Source organism: Macrotis lagotis, chromosome 7 (assembly GCF_037893015.1).
Source record: "Macrotis lagotis isolate mMagLag1 chromosome 7, bilby.v1.9.chrom.fasta, whole genome shotgun sequence".
NCBI lineage: Eukaryota > Metazoa > Chordata > Mammalia > Peramelemorphia > Peramelidae > Macrotis > Macrotis lagotis.
Window position 1 is genome coordinate 118,174,922 of NC_133664.1, and position 15,733 is coordinate 118,190,654.

Here is a 15,733-nt window from a genome sequence, read left to right on the forward strand (position 1 = left end):
AGACATTGCTCTATTTCCCCTTGGTTCTTTTTAAAATCTTGGCCCTACTGTCTTGAGCTTGCTGTGGTCACAGAGTTTTAGTCCTCTCCCCTCTCTCTTATCCTTCAATCCTTTCTTAATCTTTTTCTTTTGGATGGAGGTTAAAGAGACAATGAGAAGATGTTAAGTTTGATAAGGTCAACAACCAGGACTAAAATAATTGATGGTCACACTGATTCTACTGATTCTCCACTAGGAACTTCCTTTCTGAGACCCTCTGCTGAGTACTGGAAACTCAAAATCAACTCATAAGAATTCTCAACTATGAAAAGTTTGGGGATCACTTTTCCCATAAATCCTGGTTCCTATTACGTTTCCTTGATTCAGAGGAACTTCAAGACCCTGCTCTAAATATGAATCTGTCTCCCCCCATGCAGCCATACCAATGAACCCCACCCTTTCAGAGTTTCTGGAAGACCAGCTACACCTTGATTTCAGATGTAAGGCTGCTCCCAGAGTCATTAACAGGAAAGTAATCTCCCTGGACCAACTGTACATCATTGCCAATACCATGTCTGCTATGAGTGGAAGGAGCCTCTCACTTCCTGGCCCATGTCCAAAGAAATCACTGGGAGGAGACAGCAAATTAAACAAACCTCCCTGGAACCCAAAGCTATTTACCAGCTCCTGTATTGGCACTGTCACTCAAGGGAATCCAGGGAATACAGGATGGTCTAAGAGATAAAACTCCTCTTTTTTCAGTATGACAAGCTAGGGGCTGGAATACTTTGTCAGTTTGGAGACCCCTGGCATCTGATGTGTAGGGGCTGACTGAGGGGATTAAGGAAAGACGATAAGCTTCTCCCCAATTGGACCTTCACCTTCCCTTCTCTGAGGATCAGTGAGGTTCCCTTTCCTCCCCCTTGCTCAAAGAGAGAGACTGGTTTGTCTTTCTATGTGGTATTGACTCTGCCTGTTTTCTTATTTATGCCCAACTTAGAAATGGAACCATACTCCTGACCCAACAGGGGTACGTGGAGGGATAAGGAAGGAATTGGATATGGGATTATATTGTCCTAGGAAACTTCTAGGTAAGAAAACCCTCTCTCAAAGCAGGACACCAACTTCTCTGCAACTTCCAATCAAAGAGCATTACCTGGAGCACTGAGGTTAAATGACTTGCCTAGGGTCAAATAGTTGGTTTGTATTTAAGACAAGACTTGAACTCAGGTCTTCTTGGTTCTCTATTCGCCTTGCCATACTGCTTACAGGTAATATAGAATGGATAGAACTTAAGAAACAGATCTTTTGGGTTTTCCTCTCTACTCTGGCTCCAATTTATTCCCTAACCTTGATCAAGATCCAGGCGTTGGGGATGCTGGCAATAGAATCATGATGTTTGCCACCATCTTGGCTCATACAATACCACAGAATCCTGGCACTGAACATATTATTATCCTTACTAGCTGCCACCTTTAAGAGAGTAAAGGTTTAACTGTATTTATTTATATATTCTGATCCTACCTCAAAGCAGTCTTCTAAACCTTGGTTCCTAAAATTTCCAATTTGGGCTCTTAATGCATATGGCACCCCTTGGGATAGTAAACTCAGTCACTGTGACCAATGCACAGGGGTAAACTTCCACTTAAATCTATTTACAGATTTGAATCACGCCCAACTGTGAAGTTGGATAGATGATAATGAAATGCTTTTATAGTCCTGGGAATGTTCTCAGAGAGTTTTGGACCTTTCCTCATGATTCTGCTACTAACAGCCTAGGAGGTATTGGGGGTGGTAACCTTCCCTCCTTTCTTCTCTCATGCTTTCCAGTAGTTATAGGTCCTACCAGGAGCTCTGAATATTCACTCATTAAAAAGACATGACTTTAAAATGCTTTGCCAAAAGCGACTGTTAATTGATAGTTACAGTACCCAGGCTGCCCTCTTGGGGTTTTAGCACTAAATAGTAAAGCAGACACAGTTAGGAAAGAGAAAGTATTACTTTCCGCTTCTCCATAACTTGGGCAGTACTGTTTCCATCTAAGATTACCAATTGATTGGGAAAGCATGTTATCAGAGAATCTAATGGCCCATAGTGATCAATAACCAAAAATAATATTGGGTTTGTGCCACCTTCTAAAACTGTTCCAGATTGGATGGGGACTGATAAGGATGGGGAACATATAGTAGGCACTTAATATTTATTGCTTGATGACTGATTGATTGGCATAATAATGATGATTCATGGGGGTTTCTAAACAAAATGTCAATTTATGAGGAGTCTTGATTTTGATAACCGAAGTTCCAGAGTAGTGTCTCTCATTTTTGCTTTTTGTTTCTCGTTTCCTCCCTTCCTCCAGATCAGCCCATCAACAGGTCCCCGGGAAGGAGGTACTAAGGTGACTATTCGAGGCGAGAACCTGGGTCTAGAATTCCGAGACATTGCCTCCCATGTCAAAGTGGCAGGGGTGGAATGCAGCCCCCTAGTGGATGGATATATCCCTGCAGAACAGTAAGTGCAGGGAAAAAAAAGAGGGAATGAGGGAAGGAAGGGGATCCTATGCTATTTAGTTTGAGCCATAGGTGGATTTGGGATCGGAGGAGGGAATTAGAAAAAATAACTACAATAATAAGCCAAGGGCAAAGCAGAGTGAAAGAGAGGAGACTAGGATATGGGGAGTGGAGGAAAGAGAGAACAGGAATAGTAGGTACTGATTAAAGGTGGAAGAGTGAAATAAAATGGTAACCTTCATAAAGGTTTGAGTATTAATCGTCCAATCCGTCCCCAGCATCCAGTCCAACATCCTCCTTCCCTGACCCTCAACCTGGAGGACCCAAGACTAAAACTCTAAATATGAAAATGATATTCTTGAGCCATGTGTATTCCTTCTGGTACTTTGAATGCTTCTTTCTCTGCAAAATCTACTGACCCAAGCAAATAACTAGTGACCCAAGCCTCAGCAATCCCAGAGTTGAGGCAACCTAACTGAGGCCTATGCCTTTGAATATCCTTGAAATAAATCACTGAAATTTCCCAGCCTTCCCAACATCATTAAAAAGGAAACTAATGTTCCCTACTTCTACCTGTTCTCTCCTCTCCACAGTTCTTTTCCTGTGACTAGTAGTAGGAAGAGAATGGCAAAGGAGCTGGGTTCCAATTACACCCCAGGGCTTGCTATCTCTGTAACTCTGGGCAAGTCAAATAGTTTACCTGGAGCTCAGCATCTTCCTCTGTAAGATGAGGTAGAGATGCTCTATAGCCTATATGGCCTCTAATCTAAAGTCTCATCAAGCTTCAGGATGCTATGATTTTTAGGGGGTTTTTTTGCAAGGCAACAGGGTTAAATGGCTTGCCCAAGGCCACATAGCTAGGTAATTATTAAGTGTCTGAGACCGGATTTGAACCCAGGTCCTCCTGATTCCAGGGCCAGTGCTTTATCCACTGTGCCACCTAGCTGCCCCACTGCTATGATTCTTAAACCATTCAGTGAAGTCAATTGCATCCTGACCAGATTCCCAATAACTTCTGCATCATCATCAATGCCATGGATTTCTCCTGACCTTCCTTTGCTTCTGCATTCACAGTGGCTCCAAAGATTTAGACTTTAGGTCTTGAGGTCATAGTCCTTACCCCATTACCTTCCCAATTGTACTCTACAAGTCACCCTTCATTCAAAGGATCATAAACAGAGCCTTGCAAGGAACCTTAAAAACAATCTACAATCCAATCGCTTCATTAATAATAATAATAATAATAATAGCAATAACAATAATAATCATGGCTAAGATTTATATATCACTTACATATCAGACACTATGCTAAGTTTGTTATCATTTGATCCTAACAACCTTCCTGGAAAGTAGGTACGGTTATTTCCCCATTTTGCAAAAACTGAGACCCAGAGACAAGAACTGACTTGCCCAGTGCCACAGAGTCTATATTCAAACAGATATCTTCTAATACTAAACCAGGGATTTTTTTTTCCTTCAATTCTATTAAGCCATCAGGATGGGGCATATCATCAGGAAAGAGGGGCTGTCAAGGGTCAGCATACAAGGGTCTCAGAAGTCATCTAGACCAAGCCCCTCATTCCTCAAATGGGGAAAACTGAGGACCAAGGTCACACAATCAGAGGCAGCGTCTGAATTTGAATCTAAGGTCTCTGACTTTTTTGGTCCATACTATGAATGAAAAGGCAAAAGGATCCAACCCTTGATGGAACTGAAGAGGGGAGTAAGTCCTATTGGCCAATTCAGGTTTCTCTTCTTTTGTCTGCAGGATCGTGTGTGAGATGGGAGAGGCCAAGCCCAGCCAGCATGCTGGTTTTGTGGAGATCTGTGTAGCTGAGTGCAAGCCTGAATTCATGGCCCGCTCTTCCAAGCTCTATTATTTCATGGTGAGTCCCAGCAGCCAGAGCAGCTGCCTCCTGGGCCTCATGGCCAGGATGCTGTCTGTGGTGCTGGAAAAACAGCCAGGACCCCCAGCCCAGGACCCAAGTGGCTTTTACAAGAGCCTGTCCTTCCCAATTAGAAAAGGAATAATAATAGCTCCCATGTATGAAGCGTTTTATAGAGGCAAAATAATATAGTTAGAAAACACTGGGCCTTGTTTTTCTGTACCTCTCTGTTATAAAGGAAGTGCATTGTTGAGAGGTTAGTGATACGGATGCAAAAAGAAAAAAGAAAAGAAAGAAAGTAAAGATCATTGATGAAACATTTAAAATACACTAAAAAGAGGGGAAGGAAGTTCAGAAGAGGTCATAGACAAGTAGAGCTGTGTTGGCTTTATTGTGTCTAATGTAGTATATACTTTTTAAAAAATCCAAGTCATACACAATAGAGATTCATGGGTTTTTTTTATATTGTACTCTTCCTTTTCCATGATAGCATTTGTGTTTATTGATGTTTGCTAAATTCATAGTATACCATGAATAAAGAGAATTTAGAAAATCAAAAACAGAAAAAATAGAAAATACTGGTCTTGAATCCAGGAGAGAAGATTATGAAATCTCAGCTCTATTTCTTACCATCTGTATGACCTCAGCAATATCATTTGACCTCTCTGAGCTCCAATTGGTTGATGCCTAAGGCCCCTGATCTTGTTATTCTATGATTCTATGAAGGTTTATAAAGTAATTTTTTCTACACCCTGTAAGCTAGGCAGTGCAAATATTCTTCATCTCTATTTCACAGAAAAGGAAACTAATACAGAGTTAATGACATGCTATTTCCAAAATCATTCTCCTTTTTAGAACACTATACAGTCTCAGGTGAGGAAGCCTTAATTAATTTAAGAGAGCTTAATTAATTTGACCATGGTGACATTATAAGTACATTTTGGAGCTGTAATTTGAACCCAGATCTTCTGACTCAAGACATTATATTTTGCCTCCCATGATTCTCTTGGATTTATGCCAACATTCCCAAGGTTGGCCTTGATGCCACACCAGTCATTGTTCCAACCATCAAAACAATATCCCATTGCCTTTGCATCCCATTCCATCATGTCTCACACTTCTTTCATCTTTCCCATATTCCTTGGCTTCAGTACCCTTTCACTATCCCTTAACTTCCACAACCCCTTTGTCTCATTCATCCATCTCCTCTTTTCCACATTTTTTTTGCTCTATCCTTTCCCTCTCCCCCACTGTTGTCCCTTCTCAGTAAGAGGATCACTGCTCTGGTGGTTCTAGTCAGGAAAACCTATAAGATCTCCTTTGAAACAAGGGACAGAGTGTTTTGCCTGCCAGGAACCTTTCTTTGACATTCAGTCTTGTGATTTATAGAAATGACAAAGATACACACGCACATTTCCTGCAGTGTCTGCAGTTCACAAGAAATATACTAATATATATTATATTATATATAATAATAATAATAATATATAAATATTATCAGCCATTTAACTTCCCAGATTAATTATAGTTGTGATAGCATAATTTCTTTATAATTTTATGCTGATGTTGAAAACTGAAGATGAATATAATGGATTTTACACTGGGGCATCAAGTGCCCTGAAAAATGTTATAGCAGAGATCTCACTCCAGCTCCCTCCTTCCTTAATTTCTTTATTTTTTCTCCCTTTCCCCCTCTTTTTCAACCTGTTTTTACCCCCATCCCTCAAAAATCAATCAGATTGCCAAATAAAAATATAGGTACAGCTTCCAAGGAATGGTCCCATGGTATAGGCAAACAAATATAGTTATCTGTGTTTGTGAGAATGTTTAGCGCTCATACCCAAAAGGATTTAAGATGACTTACAAGTTAAACAAAATACAGATTTTTTTTAAAGCACAGAACTCTTCTCTACCTAATACCATGAAAAAGTGCAGGGAGAAAGGCTAGATTAGCTAACCACTAACTTCCAGCTCTAAATCTATGATATGAATTAGAGACTGAAAACATGGGACTGAGACCCAACTCAAACACTTAATGTCTGTAGATAGAATTTGTATATTCTATTTACAAATTTTTCTCCTAATAAAAGGTAAGATCCCAGAGGGCAGGGCTTTCTCTTTGCCTCCCTGCCTGAAACATAGGAATTTATTTCACAAAAGCTTGTAAATTAATTGTTTGATCTTAGGTAAGTGCTTTTATTCATCTGGGCCTTATCTTCTTTGTCTCAGATTTATGAGGTTGGACTAGATAAGAAATCTCACATTTTTTATTCAAAAGGGTTCTTCTCATATCAAATCTATAAATAAGTAAAACATGTTTTTTCTCTGTTTCTAGTCAAGGTTAGCTAGGCTAAGTGATGTGGCCAAGGTCACATAACCAGTGTGTATATCAGTAGGACTCAAATGTACAGAACTCAGGACCCAAATCCAAATATACAGATTGTAAAATCACTTCTCTTTCTCCTGTACTACACTAAAGTCCTTTAGAGTTCTGTCTTTCTATTATTCCACAATCCTATGATCCAGCCCCAGTCCTCATCTCTTTATTCCTGGGCTATGGTACAACCTTTTAACAATATTCCCTATCTCCCAATCTGTCCTACACTACTTCACTACCCTACTCAAAAGACCTTCAGTGGTCCTTAAGCTCAAATTCCAATTCTTCACCTTGGTTTTTATGGTCCCTCATAATCTGACCCTAATTCATCTTTTGTTGTTGTTGTTGTTGTTGTTTTTCACTCATTTCAGGAGTCTCTGACTCTTCGTGACCCCATTTGGGGTTTTCTCAGCAAAGATAATAAAGTGGTTTGCCATTTTCTTCTCTAGTTCATTTTTTTTTTTTGCAAGGCAAATGGGGTTAAGTGACTTGCCCAAGGCCACACAGCTAGGTACTTATTAAGTGTTTGAGACCGGATTTGAACCCAGGTACTCCTGACTCCAGGGCCGGTGCTTTATCCACTGCGCCATCTAGCTGCCCCTAGTTCATTTTTTTAAATGAGGTAAATGAAGTAAAATGAAGTTATTTGTCCCAGGTCACACAACTAGCAAATATCTGAGACTGGATTTGAACTGAGAAAGATGAATCTTCCAGACTCCAGACCTGGCAGTCTATCCATTGTGATGCCCAGCTGTCTTTACTCATCCTATCCAACCTCATTCCCTACTCTATCTGGCCACAGGAAATAGATACTGCATGCAAAGCCCATGTGCATTCAGACTTTCTCATCTCTCCCCATCTTGTCAGCACCCAGAAAACCTATCCTCCCTTCTAACTATTCTAATCCAAGTCATCCTTCAAGGTCCTGCTTAACTCCAACACTTCTCTGATTACACTGTTCTCCTTCTTTGAACTGCTATACCATTTGTTGTCTGTGTCACTTATCTTAACAGTTAGCACAGACTTCCCTCCCTTATATTGTTTTTAGCATTTCTATGTAGAATCATTAAATTTTAAGGTAGAAAGAAACTTAGCTATCTTTTTCTTAGGAAAGCAGAATGTCTTAGACAAGACCTGGGTTCAGACCCAAACCCTTCTGCTTTCTATTTGGGTAACATTGGCCAAATCACTTAACCTCTCTGGGTCTCAGTTTACTCATGCCATTCTAGATATACAATACTATGCTCCCATTCAAGCTCCCTCATTTTTGCCTTGGAGTCTAGAGAAATGAAAACCATATCCTAATTCACACAGGAAGTAAGTAGAAGAACTTAGAATTTAATCCAGGACTTCTAATGCTTCAACCTTCTGATTCCCTTTTCTACTAACTTGGGTAAAAACTTGGAATATAGGTTTACTACTTGGATCCTGGATCATCCTCAGGACCTTTGTCTTGACACCAGACTTTCATGACTCTGGAGGAAAGAATGAGGCTGTTGACTTTGTGAAACTCTGCCCCACTCATATCCAATTCATATACACTCTTGTATTGTATTGTATGGTATTGGCCCTCTGAGAATGAAGGACAAACAGCAACTCTTTTCCAATTCTGCTGTTACATTCACTAAGCCACTGATCTCTTTTTGGCTATAGAAAGCCTTAAATCACCTAAGGACTCTTTTGAGGGTGGGACCCAGCTTCATCTCCAAGGGAGAGATTCACACTGAGCACACTATTAACAAAACCTGATTCCACTTCTTCCTACTTCGACTATATCCTTAAACGAGAGAATATGCCTAGGTAGGAAAGCTTTACAGACAGTTCAGGGAGGTATTGATTCAAGACACAACATAATAAAATGGTAAGAGAACTCACATTGAAATGAAAGAACCTGAAATCAAATTTTATCTCTTTTGCTTAGTACTCATATGACCTGGGGCAAGTCACTTAACCTTAGAATTCAGTTTCCATCTATAAAATGAAGATGTTGAATTAGATTGCCAGTTCTAGATCAATGATGCTATGAGATTCTTCTCATCATCCCAAGTTAATTTGAGCATTTTTCACACAAAAGCCCCAGAGGGGCAGGGGCAAGATCAAGAGATTCTTACCATTTCAGGGAATGGAAGAGAGAGTTTGAACAGTATCATGGTATTATCCATTCCTCCCCCCCACCCCCCACCCCCATTCAACCCATCATGGCCACACACCACATTATCCAGGAACCAAAGGTTAAATTCTCTATCAAGGCTTAATGCTGCTAGATTAGCACATACTACAGTCACTCTCTAGTATGGGGAGATAGGGATGAGGAAATTTAGCAACTTCTCAATAATTGTTCAGATCCTCCCAGCTCATGGTTTTGGTCCCACTCCCCAAATGTATGACTGTGGGGTGGGAGGAAAGGGGTTCAAACAGTCAGCTCTTTCCAAGAGCAGTCTCCCTGGAGCTAGTCTTCATTGTTTCTTCCTTGTCTCTCTTACTCCAACCACTGAGCAGAGTGAGGAGAGAGTAAATAATCCCAAATCTGATTTTCCATACAAACCCACAGTGAAATATTTATGAAGCATGGCTTGAATAATTAATACTTTCTCGCAACTTTCAAATGTTTCTCCATCACATCCTCCCCCCTCTGAATAACTCCTTCAGACCAGGCTCTGATTATACCAACGGTGAAAGGTAAAGGCAGCCAAGATTATTTACTTCCCAAACCTTTTCATAATAAAGCACCTTCAGATGTTGAAATTCTCTTTAACCAAATGGGATTTTTTTAAAGGGAGGTTGCTTTGAAACTTCCCAGATATTGGCAGCATCTCCCCACCAAAGACCCTATAGGCATCTAAACATAGTTTGTTGTCCTCTCCCTCCCTGGAATAGGTCACTAAGGGGGATGAAGTCAGCTCCCTTTTCCCTTTCTATAGGGAAACCAAGGAGAAACAAAGAGAGATGGTTGGGAATAAAGAATTCTAAAATGCTAGATCTGGAAGAGATCTTAGCATCTTAGAGACCATTCCTTCATTCTACAGAGGAAGAAACAGAGACCCTGAGAAATTAAATATATTATACAAAACTAGGATTCAAACCCAGGCCCTCAGATTCCAATTCCAGGATTTTTTAAGTGAGTCAATGAATGAATGAATGATAAAGCATTTTTAGGCTCTTCCTAATATGTTAAGTACTATATCTGATGAGGAAACAAATAGAAAAGGCAAGGCAGTCCTTTCTCTCAAGGTCTTCATATTCTTATTTGAGGAAACTAAACGACTGCAATGCAGTGGGATCCAGGGGTCCTTAGCTAACATATGTCAGTTGGATGATCCATTTGGATTACTGCAAGGGATGAAAGAGGGACAGGTCTACAGTCAGGAAGAGCTGATTCAAAGCAGATATTTCCAGTTTGCCTCAGTTTTCTCATCTGTCAAATGATTGTACTATCTTTACCAAGAAAACTGCAAATAGGGTCACAAAGGGTTGGAAACAACTGAAAGAACTGTAGAACCACAAGAGATAAAGACAGGACTGAGAGTAAGACCCAGAGGACCTTAGGGTGCAGTGAAGGATAGATTGTAAGCCTGGGGGTTCTCCATTTCATTGGAAAGAATGGAATTTTTGAGTCCCCTTCTCATCCATGCCATTGGGAGTAGTAAAGCAACTGGGTTAAGGGGAAGAAAAGTAGAGGACACCCCTACTTGAGACACAGCTATCAGAGGTGGGTTCTGAGAAGGTCCCAGAGTCAGGAAAGGTCAGTTGGGCAGCATGGAAGAGAAAATGGGAAATTGGGAGGCACAAGCCAACACCCCATGCAATAGCTGGCAGGAGAGCTTAGTCAGTTAGCTACCTCACTGCCATGACTGAGCCCACACACAGGTAAGGTCTGGCAAAACCTTTGCAAGGACACACGCATTAGCAAGCATTGATATGTGTGTGATTCATGACAGGGCAGGCGTAGGCCACCCCATTGGTGTGCATATGTCATCTAGGTTTCTTTTCTCCTCTAATGGTGTTATTGATCTCCAGCTCTAGGTAAAGTCATTGTGTCAGTCAGGTACCTGCCTGCTGAGAGGAGCTGAGGCGAGTTCCAAGCTTTGGGGCCATAATTCTTAAAAAGGGGGGAGGTAGTCTTCATTTAAATGCAGATACTGGCTTCTCACTTGGGACTGAGTGGAAAGTTTTTCCATTAAAATGCTAATGAAGGAGCAAACTGCAACTCCAAATCCTCCAACAAACAGACATTTTTCTCTCTGCCCCCCACCCCCACCCCATCCCTGCAGAAGGGTAGAGGGGTCTTTTTAATATATGGATTCCTTCCTCTGGCCCCTTGCCCACCCCACTGCTTTACTGACTGGGGAAGATGGACAACTGTAGACCAGGCCATTGAAGGGGTTATGGCCTCATCAACAAAATGTCACACTGAGATTTCAGCAGTCTTGTATTTGGAGTGGTGGTTACCTTATGGTTTGACCCTAGGAAAATTGCTTCCCCTTTCTAGGGGAGGTGTCTAAGAGGATAATGCCACAGAAACATGTGGCAGACACCAAAGGGAAGGCCTTGGAGGACCTGTGAGTGCATCATCTCCGGCTGGCCTTTAAGTCTCTGCTCTGATCCCCACTAAGTTATCATAGAATTTTGAGTTAGAAAGAACATTAGAATGATAACATCCAATCCCTTCATTTTACAAACACATTAACTGATTCCTAGAGAAGAAAAGTCAGACAACTAGTATGTGACAAATCAGGAGATCTGAAACTGAAAAGGACCTTAGAAATCCTTTAGTCTTTGGATTCTTAACTTTTTTTAGATCTCAGATCCCTTTGGCAGCCTAGTGAAGACTATGGTCTCCTGCAAGGAATGATGTTTGTAAATACTTAAATAAAACGCAAAGGATTACAAAGGAAAACAATTATATTGAAATATTTAAAAAATTAAAATTCACAGACATCAAGTTAAAACTCATGATTTATTCCAACCTTTTTACTTTATAATTGAAGAAACTGAGACCTAGAGAGAAGCAAGATAGATTGTACCCAATAGATTGGAGATTGAGAGCAATCCTAGAGCTTTTTCTTCAACACCTTCCTAATTAAGTCTTTCTCTACTTAGACACTGACCTTGTCTGATCTGAAGCCCATCCGAGGACCTGTGTCTGGGGGTACCCAAGTAACCATCACTGGCACCAACTTGAATGCAGGCAGCAATGTGGTGGTGACATTTGGAAGCCAGCCCTGCCTCTTCTACAGGTAACAGTCCCCTTCCCATAGTACTGTTTTTGTGGGAGCTTCAGGTAGAGACAACAAGCCACCAAGTTGGTAAGAAGTCAAATTGAGCTACAGAAGAGGTCTCTCCAAAGGAACTAAGCACAGGTAATTCTGTTCATGACTTCTGGATTCTTTTCATTCTGTGATGCAAGACATTATAACTGGATGCAGTACCCTCTGCTCTGGTTTGAAGGCAGCTAGATGACACAGTGGATAGTGTCAAGCCTAAAGTCCGAAAGACTGGAGTTCAAATTTGACTGCAGACTAGCTGGGGAAGTCCCTTAACCCTGTTTGCCTCAGTTCCCTCAACTGTAAAATGAACCAGAGAAGGAAATGTCATTCCATTATCTTTGCCAAGTAAACTCCAAATGGGGTCACAAAGAGTCAGGCACAATTTAAACTACTGAACAACAGCAATTGCTCCAGCTCAAATCTAATCAACAAGTTCAATAAAAGTTTATTTTTATTGGAGGCTGGGATTCTGGAATGTGTGTGTGGATATATGTATATACATACATACATATATATATATATATATATATATATATAATGATAACATTGAAAAAATGATTTCAGTAAAGGTGGATTTATCCACCCCACTGAGCAGGGAAACACCCTTCATTGGATCTGTGAAAAGTGTGGAGAGAAGGGTTTGTTTATCCCTCCACTTCATTCTTCTCATCCACCCCACTTTTTCTTTTCTGCCTGACCCCACCCCCCCTTGGGAACTTCAACTGGATTCAGCCTAGAATACATTCCCAGAAACAGGCTGTTTCTTAGGATTAATTTGGAGCCAACTCCCCCCCCCCCCCACCCCAGACTCTGACTCTAAGTCTCCCATCATTCAGGGACAGAACTTCCTAGAGCAGCCCACCCCCACAGGACTGCCAGGAAAATAAAGGCAAAAGTGCTTAGAGGATAGAGGCTGTGGTCGAAATTCTATCCCCCATTGTGTGATCAGGGTAGCTGTGACAGAGAGAGACTGGTGCCTATGGATTTTGTTTCCTCCAGCCCAAAGTTCTCTGTGAAGAGCACTGAGGAAAAGGGAGTGGGAATATCCTCACATAGCATGAGACGACTTAGGTCAGGGGTAGGAGAGAGACAGAGAGAGTCAGAGAAACATATAGACAGAAACACACAGAGAATCAGAATGTCAGAGGCAGAAATGAATAGACAGACAGAAATACACACACACACACACACACACACACACAGAGACAGAGAGACAGAGAGACAGAAAGATTTCATCATTCTACTGGGTTGAGCTAACTTGAAGGTGAGGCTGTTGATTAGAAGTTCTGTGAGTTCTGTAAGCTATAATGTAGGGAAGTGTTGCCCAATGGTCATTTTGAAATGGTGGAATGAGGTTGGGGTGCAGTGGGAGTAGGAGCCACAACCCCACCCCCACTCTTTCCAGCTTCCAATTCCATGGTCTTGTTCTCCTCTCTTTCAAGGCGATCCACATCACACATCATCTGCAATACCACTTCCTCAGAGGAGGTGATTGAAAAGTCAAAGGTGCTTGTCCAGGTAGACAAGGCCAAGATCCATGCAGATCTTTACTTCCAATATGTGGAGGATCCCACCATTGTGAGGATTGAGCCCGAGTGGAGCATTGTCAGGTAAGGATCACATTGTAGGGCAGAGGAAGACCTCGGTTCTAATTTATCCTTCAACCCTACCTGGGCAAATCCTTGTAAGATGCCTTCTAGCACTAGTTCTATGGCCTGATGCACCTGGAGATCTCCAGAAAAAGCATCTCTTTGTGCTACCATCCTTTGGTTTCCACCCTCCAAAGTCTGGGAGTTGGTACAAGTTGCTCCACAAATTCCCAACCCTCTCCTGCTTCTGCTTCTTCTATTCCTCAGAGGACCTTAAGTCAGGAAGACCTCAGTACAAATGCAGCCTCAAACACTTACTCTCTATGGGACTCTGGGCAAGTCAGTTAACTGCTCTCTGCCTCAGCTTCATCATCTGTAAAATGCAAAGAATAATAGCACCTATCTGTCAGGGTTATTGTGAGGATTAAGATGAGACAATATTTATAAAACACAAGCACAGTGCTTAATATTTGTTTCCTTTCTTTTTTCTCCCTCCTTTCTTTTTTTCTCCCTCCTTTATTTTCTTCCTTCCTCCTTCCTTCCTCCCTCCTTCCCTTTCTCCCTCCTTCCTTCCTTCCTTCCTTCCTTCCTTCCTTCCTTCCTTCCTTTCTTTCTTTCTTTCTTTCTTTTCTTTCTTTCTTTCTTTCTTTCTTTCTTTCTTTCTTCCCTCTCTCCTTTCTTTCCTTCTTTCCTTCCTTCTTCCCTCCATTTTTCCTTCCTTTTTTCTCCCTTCCTTCCTCCTTCACTTTCTTCCTCTCTCATTCCTTCCTTCCTTTTTTTCTCTTTATTCCTTCCTTTTTATTTTGGAAGATATTGAGCTACCTCTGTAAAAACTCACTAGAAGTCTCATTTTGAACAACTTCAGTCCCCTGGTGTTTGAAGACTGATAAGTTTGAAGCACCATCTCTAAAGTTCAGATCTGAGGTGGTCCCAGGGTCCCCTTTCTAGATCACAGTGGAAGACTTCCATGACCCACATCTAAGCTTAAGTTTTGAGCTCCCAGAAATGGAGAGACTAAACCATGACTTCCATCTATTCTCAGGAATGTTGTGGAAAGAATGGCTGTATAACCAATACCCCTAAAGAAAGGAGTCAGAAAGTATGGCTCAGTGGAAAAAATACTAAATTAAGAATCAGGGGGCCTGAGTTCAAATTCTGACTACATCAAAAACTAGTTCTATTATCTTGGCAAGGACACCAAAGTGCTCTGGGCTCTTGCATTAATCAATCATACACTCTTAGTCTGTCAGAGTCAGAAGGGCCTTAAAGATTTTCTAGTCCAACATCCTCATTTTACAAAGGAAACTGAGACACAGAGAGAGATAACAAAGTTTGCCCAAAGTCACAGAGCTCATAAATATCAGAGCTGAAATTCAAATCAAGATCTCCAGATTCTAAAGCCATGGTTCTTCCCCCTGTTCCATGCTTCTTCATGAAAAGGACTTGTTTTCACTCTAATATTCTGGAATTCTACTTTAAGTTGGGAGAGAATTCTGGTCCAGAATAATTACATCCTTCACCCAGACATTGGGGAATGTTGTCATTTCCAGACAACTTGTAGAGAACAATATTGTTGGGAAAGATGATAGTGGAAAAACTATTCTTAGCAAGAGCTCTCATCTCTCATGGCTTTGCTTTAACTCTAGGCAATTCACCTCAAGCCACTGTGTCCGTTCCTCACCACCACCCCCCCTTTCCTCCTATCCCACCAATAAAGGAGAGTCAGTCCTGCCTTCAGTGTCATGTCAGAGTCAAGGGTCATCCCCAATGATTCTGATCCATATCTGGCCACCAGACAGGAAGAACCAGATGGCTTCAAAGAAGAAAGCAAATCTCGTAACTTTGCATAGCACCCTTCACTTAAATCCAATTCAATTGTTTGTCATGGCATGAACACCCTGATATCAGGGATATTCTTCTAGAATGAAGGGCAAACAAAACAACAACATGCCAGAAGAAGTCAGATTCTCTGGGATGAGGGATTGACTAACAAAGTTACCTAGTATATCTCAGATCCTGAGGGCTATTTGGGGTAAGGAATATTTTAAATCTAATTGAAATATGACCTCTTTCTATACATATAAAATTCATTTGTTTTTAGCAAGTTTGTAACTATTCTACAAAA

At 41.2% G+C, this 15,733-nt stretch overlaps 1 protein-coding gene across 2 annotated transcripts in view; it reads left to right on the top strand.

The window, feature by feature from the left end:
• The window catches only part of PLXNA4 (plexin A4), a 610,123-nt gene that overhangs the window by 498,855 nt on the left and 95,535 nt on the right, over positions 1-15,733 (top strand). For both annotated transcript variants that reach the window (XM_074193668.1, XM_074193667.1), the window contains 4 exons: positions 2,339-2,490; positions 4,258-4,375; positions 11,853-11,989; positions 13,462-13,629. In XM_074193668.1, coding sequence (XP_074049769.1) covers positions 2,339-2,490; positions 4,258-4,375; positions 11,853-11,989; positions 13,462-13,629 — 575 coding nt within the window. The remainder of the gene's footprint in view (positions 1-2,338; positions 2,491-4,257; positions 4,376-11,852; positions 11,990-13,461; positions 13,630-15,733) is intronic.